Source organism: Notolepis coatsorum (assembly GCF_963971535.1).
Source record: "Notolepis coatsorum genome assembly, chromosome: 2".
NCBI lineage: Eukaryota > Metazoa > Chordata > Actinopteri > Aulopiformes > Paralepididae > Notolepis > Notolepis coatsorum.
Genome location: NC_140166.1, coordinates 200,162,511 through 200,175,257, shown reverse-complemented (window position 1 = coordinate 200,175,257; position 12,747 = coordinate 200,162,511). Strand labels below are relative to the sequence as shown.

General features: G+C 42.3%; 1 protein-coding gene across 1 annotated transcript in view; it reads left to right on the top strand.

The window, feature by feature from the left end:
* The window catches only part of LOC311223689 (solute carrier family 2, facilitated glucose transporter member 9-like), a gene marked incomplete at both ends in the record, with an annotated part of 31,713 nt that extends 28,110 nt beyond the window's left edge, over nucleotides 1-3,603 (top strand). Inside the window, 3 exons of the mRNA XM_084308461.1 lie at nucleotides 994-1,069; nucleotides 2,173-2,300; nucleotides 3,394-3,603. Coding sequence (XP_084164587.1) covers nucleotides 994-1,069; nucleotides 2,173-2,300; nucleotides 3,394-3,603 — 414 coding nt within the window. The remainder of the gene's footprint in view (nucleotides 1-993; nucleotides 1,070-2,172; nucleotides 2,301-3,393) is intronic.
* Between the last annotated feature and the right edge of the window lie 9,144 nt (nucleotides 3,604-12,747).

The window sequence follows — 12,747 nt, the reverse complement described above, 5'->3', positions numbered from 1 at the left end:
AAAAGGAGACGAATGATCACGAACGTGACTCGAGTGGTGTTTCCTCATTCAAAACTTTATCTTGAATAATTCTTTCATCAAAATTCACATTTCCATAAACATAAATTCGTATTCAATATGCCATTTTTCATTTAGTCTTTTCTTTTATCCCTACAGACGGAGGTAAGTGGGCTAACAACATAGCAACTATGCTATTCAAAAGTGCACGATAACAGGAAATCACATCTGTGTCCTTTTCTATAGTAACTGATCAACTTTAAATTTCTACAATGTCAATTTTTTTTTTATCTTTTGTTTTGTTCTTTCATTTGTAATCTTATCATTTACAAAATGCATTTACCAATCAATCAACCAATCAATCAATCAATCAATCAATCAATCAATCAATCAATCAATCAATCAATCAATCAATCAATCAAATCCTTTATTTAACCATTGAGATTAAAATCTCTTTTTCAAGAGCGATCTGGCCAAGCAAGGCAGCAGAAAGTTACAACATAAAAAAGACCATCACAATAAAATACAGATAAAACACAATATTATATTTTATATGACCAGGAATATCTACTGTTGTGTTTTCCTTTAGATTTAATTTTTTTTTATGTTTTACTAACAATAATAATCATACCTGAAAAAGGGGAAGAATGATCACAAACGTGACTCAAGTGGTGTTTCCTCATAAAAAATTCATACATTTTCTCATTCTCACATTCAACCACCAATGAATTAACTTTCTATCTTGAAATTGTACCATGTACTTTTACAAGTTGTTTTTACACTAGGCTTGAAACATAATTTTTTTTAAGTGTGATTTATAGTGATCTGAACTTGTCACACACACACCTTCAACAGCATTATAGATCTGAATCCCTAACTGTAATGCTTTCAGTTGAGTTAGGCTAGTTGTGGAGTTAGTCAGGTTGTAAGAACAACTTGCATAGTGAACTAATCAAGTCACGATGCTCACTGTGTGTTTTCACAAATGTCCCACAGGGCAGAGTGTCATGGATGCCCTACCTCAGTTATGCCTGTATCTTGGCTGGAATAGGCTTCTTCTCTGTTGGTCCAGGTAATGATTATTCACACACGCACATTCACTGCACACAACATCCACATGCACACACTCACTTTAAACATTCACTTTCAACACTTTTAAACATTACACCGTACCTCTTCTACCTCATTTTAGCATTTTACATTTTGTACATTTTTGTATAGTATTTGGTCTTTTACTCTTTTCCTCTTTTCCTCTTTTCCTCTTTTCCTCTTTTACTGTATGAAGCACAGTCATACAGGGTCATACAGAACCAAGCATTTCACTATAATGTACATGTACCTTATATCAAGTGACAAATAAAACAAAACTTGAACCTTGAAACACTCACTCTGCAAAATGTTCATTCTTCTGTGGTCACACTGAGGGTCGTCGCCCACAGGGTTGAGGGACATTAGGGAGGTTTCTGGGTGTGCCGTAAAAATACAGCTTCTTCAGCTACATCATGTTGAGCTGCACAAGAGGAAGCCCTCCCAATAGCGATGCATGAAAAAGTGATTTCTAGGGCATGAAATGTGAACGACACAAATGTAAAAGAGTTTTGTTGCAGTTTTGTCTCATCCTCCATGTTTAAACAAGGTGTAGTTACGTCACACGCACAATCTTGCATAGTGCAGCTTTGAGTGTGATTGATCTAAAATAATCTCCATATACTAACAGTAGTCTCTAGTTATTAAATAATTGTATTATTATGGGGGAGACAGTGGCTCGGGAGGCAGGGCAGTCGCCTGGTAATCCGGAGGTTCCCGGTTCGATTCCCACTCCTCCTGTGTCGAAGTGTCCTTGAGCAAGACACTTAACCCCTAACTGCTCCCGATGAGCAGGTTGGCTCCTTGCATGGTTGCCTCCGCCGTCTGTGTGAATGTGTGAGTGAGTGGGTAAAATGTGAGGAACAAATTTGATAGTGCTTTGGATAAAAGTCCTATATAAATGCACCATTTACCATTATTATTTAATTTGATTTATCATAACACATTTTGGTATTGGTACGACATTTCCCCCCTTTTTCTTTAGAATAATTTGAGGTCTGCAATTACTTTTGTCTTTTGCGTTGTCGTTGATGTATCCACCGCTTAGCCCAGACAGCTCACTGTCGCCATGGCTTCCCTCTCTTCCAGCCGGGACGTCTTTCATCCTGACCGGTGAGCTGTTTGAACAGGCCTACCGGCCGGCTGCCTTCATGATCGGTGGCAGTGTGTGCTGGCTGTCCAACTTTGCCGTGGGACAACTGTTCCCCTTCCTTCAAGTGAGTATGCATGTTCCATTGTTGACGCACTATTAACCCGTTCACTATCACACTACAGAAGGTTAACCTTTCACTACCACACTACAGACGGTTAACCTTCTGTAGTGTGGTTGTGAAAGGGTTAACCCTTTGTTGTGTGGCAGTGAAAGGGTTAACATTCTGTATTGTCGCAGTGAAAGGGTTAACCCTTTGGTAGTGTGGTAGTGAAAGGGTTAATGCAATGTCGTAGCTAGAGCGCTATTCTATTTAATTGATCCTGAGTTTATTTTTGGACTTTTGTTGTTTTTTCTATGGCTTTTCTCCTTTTTATTTAGTTATAATAATTATTTATCATTTTCATTGTCAGCGGTTGAGTCTAAATGTTATTATATAACAGCTCACTACTGTAAAGTGCTATACTGTAAAATGTTATATGCTCTAAAAATAGAAAAGAGAAAAATGCTCTTTCAATTTCTATGCTCCAATATGCCTCAATATGTTATATGTAGTACTGTAGTAGTACCCGATGTCAGTAAATCTCACTTTCACTGAATTTGAACTCTCTTGGACTCTGACCTCTCTGGGGTAGATAGCATTGCAATGCTGCCACCTATTGTTCAATCCGGGAATAGCTACAGGCAGCAGATTTTTGTGGACATTTCACTGCTGACTGCTGGTCAATTGCAACCAGAAACAGACGTGGTACCTCAGATGAAGAACCATATGTCCATTTAAGTTTTCAAACATTATTATCGAAAGATGGTAAGTTAGAGTGTTCATAGTTAAAGAGAGTAGAGGTTGAGTAGTTTATTATCTAAAGATGTTATGTTTGAGTATTGTGTTCATTCATTGTTAAAGACAGTAGTGGTTGAGTACTTTATTATCTAAAGATGTGTTCATTCATAGTTAAAGACAGTCAAGGTTGAGTAGTTTATTATCTAAAGATGGTAAGTTAGAGTATTACGTTCACTCATACTTAAAGACAGTCGGGGTTGAGCAGTTTCTTAACTTCACAACTGCAAAACCACAGGCTTGAAAACAGACTTATATGGTTCTTCAGTGCAATGTGACAGATATATATAATATCATCTTTGATGTATGTGTTTGTGTGTAGGAAGCCCTCCACCCCTTTGTGTTCCTGGTGTTTGTGGGGGTGTGTTTGGGGTGTGCGGTGTACCTCTACGCCGTCCTCCCAGAGACCAAGAACAAGACCTTCATGGACATCAGCCGCAGCTTCGCTAAGATGAACAAGGTCTGCCTCCCAACACCTGAACGAGGCTACATACCGATCCACAGCTTTCACCCCGAAACTGGCATCTGGTAACACTGGCACCTGGTAACACTGGCACTACAGCTTGTTGTCAGCACTGAGAATCAGCTGAACAGGATCCACTGCAAGTCCTGTTTTTCAACCAAACAGTCAGAGATGAACGGTATTATAGATATTCAGCAGTTTTTATACTTACTTTCATGCATTTTGTAATTGTAATTTGGCAGGTCTGAGGAAAATAATGGAATATGATGTTATATGTTTGACTTGGTTTCCCCCCCCCCCTTTGTCAACATTGATATTGTATAATACTTTATCAATATTATAAATTACATTGAATTACTTTGTCATTTGTGTGTCATGTACTAATGTAGTAAGTAACCAAGTAATTTAATTTAATTTCAAACCTTTATTTAAACTTTCAAAGAAAAGGCATATCAAATCAAAACAGAATTAAGCAAAGAAAAGGCTTATCAAATCCCACAGCATATACAATCATACCAATAAGACAAAAAGGCGAGACAAACGTAAGGATAACACATCAATTAAAACATGTACAACTTGATTGACAAAGGTTGGAGATCAAGGTTTTAAATTCTGCAACAGAGGGGAGAATCTCAAGCTGATGACTTCCTGTGAGAAGAGGCAAAATATATGTATATGTATGCTGGCTTACTGTACTACTAGTGTTAAGCATCTGTCTGTGAGCCCATCAGAATGCATCATGACAGTGTAGTAGTGTGTACCAAACATGTAAACCTGAACCAGGCAGGGCTCTGTGAACTTGTACGGTGTACTTTGCCTTTAAAAGTAAGTATGAGGTACCCACTGATGATTTCTTTGTACAAAAACATTGAAAGTCAAGTAAAAGCTTTCAGTACACCATAATTCAATACCCTCAATTATCAAAACAATTGTTTTTACAATTATTGCTTTTAATGCACCAATGAACATGAATGATGCTTTTAATGCATTTTCTTAAATTGAAACATGAATACTACTAGTAATGCATTTTAGACTATTCACTAAGAATGCTCAATGCACTTCAAACAGACGCCAACGTGCCACTTGAACTTGAAACAACAGGGACAACGATGGAAATAAGTCGTGGATTTTTCGTTCTATCCCTGACAAGGCAAATACACATGTCAATTTTGTTATATGTTTTTGTCAAAAAAAATAAATAAAAAAATTACTATTACGTAAAAATCAGCATATAGCAACAAATCAGCAAATAATGTTCCCCTGGCACACTAAAAAAGGACATTTCCTTCTGCTTTGAGCAAAGAGAACATTCTGTTCCGCACGCACGCACGCACGCACACGCACGCACGCACGCACGCGCACGCACGCACGCACACACACACACACACACACACACACACACACACACACACACACACACACACACACACACACACACACACACACACACACACACACACACACACACACACACACACACACACACACACACACACACACACACACACACACACACACACACACACACACACACACACACACACACACACACACACACACACACACACACACACACACACACACACACAAACTCCCGGTGGCCTGGCCCGCAGTCAGGCCACTGAACTTAGAATCAGGCCAGGCCAGTGTTTCTAGTTGTGTCGGCACGATAGTTAAATAACCTAGGTGGGGAACAACCAGGAGATCACTGTGACAGAGGGTAACGCAGTCTAAACTCACACAAGTTGGAGAACTCTCTCTCTCTCTCTCTCTCTCTCTCTCTCTCTCTCTCTCTCTCTCTCTCTCTCTCTCTCTCTCTCGCGCGCGCGCGCACGTGCGCGCTCACACACACACAAAGGGAGCCGCCACATGTGATTGGTGGAGGCGGGACCATTACAAAAAATCCATCAAAATCAGTGTTGTTGCTAATCATTGACAAATGCTAGCCTGTAATACCCCCCCCCCCCCCCCCCAGAAAAATCTACTTTGCATTTAATATATTGCAAATATTTAACTTTTTCACAAAATGTTGATGCCATCCCACACACTGCCATTTAAAGGGTTAACATTCTAAAATGAATTGAATATGTGGTGGTTATAATCAGGGCTCAAGTTGAATAAAACGTAACCGCCGGACGGGGGTCAGAGTTGACCCGGGAGGTGAGCAAAGATGGCGGCACCCATGGCACATGGCAGGCTCGACGGCGTGGACGACCGGAAGACCTGGGGAGCTGCTGCGGCTGCGGGGGTTGGCCGAGGACATTGGGGGCGGGGCCTGCCCCGCAGGCATGAGGACATGTGCCGAGTGTGCGGAGTACACAGCAAACTATGTTGTGTACAGAGCCGTGGTCCAATGGAACTCTCTGCATTTGTAGAGCCATGATGGAAATGGAACTCTCTGAAGGGGTACTGTGAACTGTGAACTGTGGGTCGGTGTACTGTTTGGGGATTTAGCTACTGTGTTTAGTGGGTATTGGGGTGGGGCTAGCAGTTAGTGTAGTGTTGCCCCGGTGGTTAGGTGTAGCCACCGGTAACGTTGCGTAGCTAGCTGCTGGTATAACATTGTGGGGTGGGAAGCAAGACTGTCTCTGTTGGGGAGGGCGTCTCTCTGTCGGTCTGGGAATAGGAGGACGCGAGCAACTTGGAACCAATGGGATTTGGTGGTTGTCGTCTCTTGGGGCCTGACAGAGAGGGTTGCAGCCGGTAATCAACAGAGCGCGACGGAGCTAGCAGTGAGCGTGGCGTCGTAAACCGGTGGCTAGGTATAGCCACCGGAGGCGTCGCGTGGCTAGCTGCTATCACAACATTGCCCTGGGATTTGGGTCGGTTGCAGTGGCGGCTCTACCACTAGGGGCGCTAGGGCGCCGACCCACCTGCTGGCCAGCTGCTGTTAAATCAGAGAAGAAGACAATAAAACTTTTTCGTTTTTGTGTTTTATAGCCCTATAAATAATATAAACATGTTTAAAATTAATAATATTTACTCATTTTAAGTATGTTTGTATTTCCAATGCACAATATAACGTTATTATCTAAATTAAAAAAACATCGTTTTCCAGAGCAGGAAGTGACATCACGTTTTTTTTATTTTTTTTATTTTTTCGTATTTCTCGGCCCGGGCTGTACGCGATAGCGCTCTGAGTGCGCGTCACAGTTTGATCGTTGTCTCCGTCACAGCCAATCAGTGCATACGGCGTTGTGCGTTGAAATATGACTATTATGTTGGAATCCGAGCGCGATTTGAAGCGGTCTAGGCAGCAGCGTGAACTTCCGTGAAGAATTTCCATAGCCGCATTTCGCGGAGACGCTCTCTGATTGGCCGACGCCAGTATTTTTTTCCATGGCAGAATTTCACAGAGACGATCTCTGATTGGCCGAATCCAATTTCTAATGTTCCAATTCTAGCTTCTAGCTTGGTTCCTAGGTTGGTCTAGGACTGTTGTTTGTCTTAGAGCGTGCCGTGCCGTGACTGCAAGTTCTTTAGACTGTTAAGCTTAGGCACTCTTTCAAAGTTGGTTAAGGTTAGAGTTTGTCTTAGAGCATGGCGATAGAACGCCAGGTAGTTTGCAGTCTGTTCGAGCGGAAATGGACAAAGGAATGTACTTGTTGAGTGTTGTGCTAACGAGCTCAGCTGAGCTAACACTTGGCTAACAAGCTATATGGCGGATTATACACGTTTATCAAGCTCTCCTGCCCTGGACGTTTCAACTAAACAGTGAGTCTCTCTCTCTCTCTCTCTCTCTCTCTCTCTCTCTCTCTCTCTCTCTCTCTCTCTCTCTCTCTGTGCTTAACGTTAACGTTTGTAAATAGTTTTTTTTAGGAGCAGTACTGTTAGGCTACTGCTGTGCTGGCCATTCATGAAGCGAGACATTGCTGATTGTTTATTTATTTTATAACACAAGACTATGACTACCAACTGCCTAGCCAGCCGTGTATCAATCTTGGATGCAATAATAACGTTACTTACCACACTGACTATGTCGATGGCTCATTGATTTAACTACTGCAGCTCTCTCGGATTGAAAATACGTGGATTATGGCTTGTTCAATATCGTCTATGTTTGAATGAATGAATGAATGAGAACTTTATTAACAGATTGCAGAATGGGTACAATACAGTACGGCTCAATACACACAATTGTTAAGGGGATGCAGACCAGAGAAAGACGTTTGTCTTGTTTACATCAGGGTCCCAGATTTTCGATTCATATCGATAGTTTAATAGCTAGCCTTGGTTCGTTTAACAATATGCAAAATATGTGTACAGCCCTGTACTAATACTGAAGTTATTCTTGGTATATAATAGGTCTGATTGTGTAACGAATAGATTCCACGTCGCGCTGTGTGTGAGAGAGGGAGAGATCTGCCTGTGTTTGGAGACGGGCGAGTTTTGTTTCTAACTTTTCTATTTATATTGTGTTTCAAGTTGTGAATTAGAGTCTAGACTATACTTTATTTGACTGGTTGTGTGTTGTTGTAGTAACAGCTGAGCGACTCGTTCATAAGAGCCGATTCATTGCCGTGAGCGTGAGTCGAATCGCTGACGTCTTGCCATGAGTCTTGCGTGGTACAGTACTGTACTGTACAAAATATTTGGTATAGCGCCCCTAGTGGCGAAGTACCCAGCGGCCGCCACTGGTCGGTTGGTCAGCCGAGCTGTCACTCTGCACTCTGCCATCCCAGGGCTGGCGGCAACGCTTTTGGTCGAGTCGAGAGTGTACAGGCTGACCTGGGGAGGCTATAAGAGGGTGGATCACCTGGGGTGCGGCCTCTTGATGCATGGGAAGTAGTAGGGATGAGTTGCTTGTACCGAAGCTATACCTGATGCTTGAATAAAGAAGTACAGTGAGAACTAACAACCTGCCTCGAGAGTCGTATATAACGTTTACCATCCAAAGCGTTACAGTATGAAAAGAAAAGAAACAGACTAGTACTAACACTGAGATGGACCCTACTACTGTATAAGTTGTTAATGAATCCCTTTATCGCTTTTTATTTTTCATATAATGTAAATGTAATGTAGAGTTAGAACGCTCCCAGTTAGGGGCGGTGATATTTTGTTACTATTAGCACACTTTATGCACATAGAAGTGCAGTGGCAGCATTGCTAATGTTGCTAATGTTGTGAGCATTGCTAATGCTCTGATGGAGGCCACCATTTTAAGTTTTAAAACTAGACAAAAATTGCATCCGTTTTCTGCGACTAAATCTAGACTAAAACAAAAAATCGAGACTAAAACTGACTAAACAAAAAATAAATGAAGGTGACTAAATATGATGAAAACGAAAAAGGAGCATGACACATGACTAAGAATAAAACTAAAATGAAAATAGCTGACAAAATTAACACTGGTTCCAACTAGCTCCTCCTGTGTCTCCTCCTGCTAGTCTGAATCTCCCTCAGCTCCATGTCACGGACCCCCTCCCTCTGCGTCCAGCTCATCCTCGCAGCAGCTACAGTATAATAATAATAATAATGCATTTTATTGATAAGGCGCCTTTCATGACACTCAAGGTCACCGTACAACATTTAAAAACAGTGTTTAGGACGATTTTCCCACCGGCACTTTGGCGACCCCTAGCGGCTCGGGTCCGACAAAATCCGTTCAGCGGTTCTCGAGTTACATGCCGGTATTTGAGGCTTGTACACGGTATTGTGCAAAATATACCACTCCCGACTCTTTGGGCTTTAGTTCCGTCAATCTAGATCCGATCTCAAAAATGATTGTGGAGGGTTGTAGCCAATGAGTGTGGCTTTCCAATGATACCCCATCTGGGGATGTATGATCCAGGATCTAGGTGAAAAACTAAAGACAGGAAGAGAATGAATTGAAGTCTATGAGAAAACTGAGTTTTTCATTGTACACAGTTTACCAAAATCACTCTTAATCACTCATTTCTGAATGGATTCCACCTTCTGGGGAAATACTACCTCTGGACTAATAACTACTACAGAAAAACTTTAGTAACAAGTTTTTCTACAACTCAAGTTCAGACCTATACGTTAGCACTCAAATAGAATTTTCTTTCTGGAATCAGAAATGTCATCTTTCAAAAGAGACCATGCTCATGCATGTGCTATAAGTATAAAGTATGTTGTTTTGGTTTGCAAAAAAAGTATGCAGTCCTCAAAAATAAAAAATAAAAAGGCCACTTTTGGGGGTGCAGGTTAAGAGGTTAAAATAAAATCAGACATACGCCTGCCTAAACAGGTGGGTTTTGAGGTGGGTTTTAAATGGGATGATGGAGTCAATCTCATTCTCCAACGGACTTAAGACAAATCATTTGCTCTTAGGGCCATTTAAGACATCTTAGGGCCAATTTTGGGATTCCCCAACCATCCCTAAGCTTGGATTCGGCCCTGACTAAGCAGGATTTAGGAGCAGTCTTAACTTGACAGACTGTTGTGCTCCGTGTTCTTAAGGGCTTTATTTGGGAGGAATCATAGTGATTCCTTAATTCATGTCAACTCTACAGGCCTCCTTGGAATTAATTAATCATAATTGAAATAAATATGACTGTGTTGTATTTATTTAAACCTTATATTTACTGTTGTGTTAGTAGGGACGGTTGGGGAATCCCAAAATCGACCCTAAGATGTCTTAAATGGCCCTAAGAGCAAATTCTTTGTCTTAAGTTCGTTGGAGAATGAGACCCAATGTTCCTGATGTCGGGGGAAGGGAGTTCCAGAGGCGAGGGGCAGAGAAGCTGAAGGCTCTTGACCCCATGGTGGACAGACGAGCTGGGGGGACGGTCAGGTTGATGGAGGAGGCAGACCTGAGGGACCGGGTGGGAATGTTGATGTGGAGGAGGTCAGACAGGTATGGAGGGGCGAGGTTATGGATGGCCTTGAATGTATGGAGGAGGATCTTGTAATCTATGCTGTGTTTAATGGGAAGCCAGTGTAGTTGGCGTAGGACGGGGGTGATGTGACTGATGAAGTGTGAGGAATTCGCTGATCCCTTGGCCAACGTGCTTCAAAGGTTCCGTGATGGTGATGGTGACTGCTATGGCCTAAAACCAGAGAGGGCCCTTTGTATCGTAACTGTCTCATCAGGTATCATTTTTCATACACACACATTGTTAGTACATATTAGTAAATGAGGAATAGTTACAACTTTAGGATAATGTCCCATAAAGGTCTATAACTCATACACATGGTTTTATCAAACCTGATCGAAGGCCAGATGAGGCGAGCTGTAGTTCAAGTTCTTTAATTTGGTAGTAATTTGGTGGTAATTTTGTAGGTGGATGGTGTTGATTTAGGTGGCAAAATAAAAGAGCAGGGCAGGTGCTGACTAGAGAATATGTCTCTGGTGCTGGGTGGCTGTAGTAGGTGGCTGACTAGAGAAGAGGACTCTGGTGCTGGGTGGCTGTAGTAGGTGGCTGACTAGAGAAGAGGACTCTGGTGCTGGGTAGCTGTAGTAGGTGGCTGACTAGAGAAGAGAGATCTGGGGCTGGGTAGCTGTAGTGGGTGGCTGACTAGAGAAGAGGGCTCTGGTGCTGGGTAGCTGTAGTGGGTGTCTGACTAGAGAAGAGGGCTCTGGTGCTGGGTGGCTGTAGTGGGTGGATGTAATGGGTGTCTGACTAGAGAAGAGGGCTCTGGTGCTGGGTAGCTGTAGTAGGTGGCTGACTAGAGAAGAGGACTCTGGGGCTGGGTGGCTGTAGTGGGTGGCTGACTAGAGAAGATGGCTCTGGTGCTGGGTAGCTGTAGTGGGTGGCTGACTAGAGAAGAGGGCTCTGGTGCTGGGTAGCTGTAGTGGGTGTCTGACTAGAGAAGAGGGATCTGGTGCTGGGTAGCTGTAGTGGGTGGCTGACTAGAGAAGAGGGCTCTGGTGCTGGGTAGCTGTAGTGGGTGTCTGACTAGAGAAGAGGGATCTGGTGCTGGGTGGCTGTAGTGGGTGGATGTAATGGGTGTCTGACTAGAGAAGAGGGCTCTGGTGCTGGGTAGCTGTAGTGGGTGGCTGACTAGAGAAGAGGGCTCTGGGGCTGGGTGGCTGTAGTGGGTGGCTGACTAGAGAAGAGAGATCTGGGGCTGGGTAGCTGTAGTGGGTGGCTGACTATAGAAGAGGGCTCTGGGGCTGGGTGGCTGTAGTGGGTGGCTGACTAGAGAAGAGAGATCTGGGTCTGGGTAGCTGTAGTGGGTGGCTGACTAGAGAAGAGGGCTCTGGTGCTGAGTGGCTGACTAGAGAAGATAATCTGTAGAAGATGTTTGTTGTGGATTTTTGTTGTGGATTATTTATGTTCCAGATTTATGTTCCAGATTTATGTTCCAGATTTATGTTCCGCATGTTCCATTTTTACTCAGCGCCTAAATAACATTTCACACTGCCAAATCCATACAAAGACTAGGCAAAACCCATTTCCCCGTTAAGTGAGATTGAATCATTACAACCCTACTGGATATGTTATTAAGATAAATAATTAATTCTAAATATCAGCCTCAGACTTGATTCTGTTGTATGGAAAATATGGATACGTTTGTTTCTTTAGTCAATGTTATCTGTTTAAATGAACAAGATAACACTGTGATCATGTAGACATGCCACATGTCTCACAAAGGAAGAATCTTAATTTTACATAAAACCATTACCGTTACAGACAGCAGTTGGCACAGGGTACCAACATTCCCTTTACTGAAGTAATGCCTGTTATCGACCTCTAGTGGTAAAAAGGATCAACTGCAGGAAAGAAAAAGGAGGCTCCAAACATTGAGCCTCCTTTGAATTTAATTGATTGATTGATTGATTGATTGACATTTTTTATTAACAGATCACAGAATGAGTACAGTACAGTACAACTCTATACACACAATTGTTAAGGGGATGCAGACCAGAGAAAGACTTTTGTCTTGTTTACATCAGGGTCCCCCATTTTCAATTCATAATGACATTTATGACATACACAACATACAGGTATTCAGATACAAATCTAATCTAATCATGACATTTATGACATACATGACATACAGATTAGTACTGTTACATTTGTGACATACAAGATATGCAAATATAGTACTGGTAAACAGAGATCCTAACAGTAAATATATACATAGGAGGGTATCACTGAAGCAAATATCCAGGGCTCCGAAACATGGAATAGTCCTGTCGATGTTAGGTAGTACACAGTGATGTGGATTAATCGAGCTAAACATAGTAGAGTATTCACGGAGGCGGACAGTCTTTGGTTGAAGGTGGCATTTAATGAAAGCACA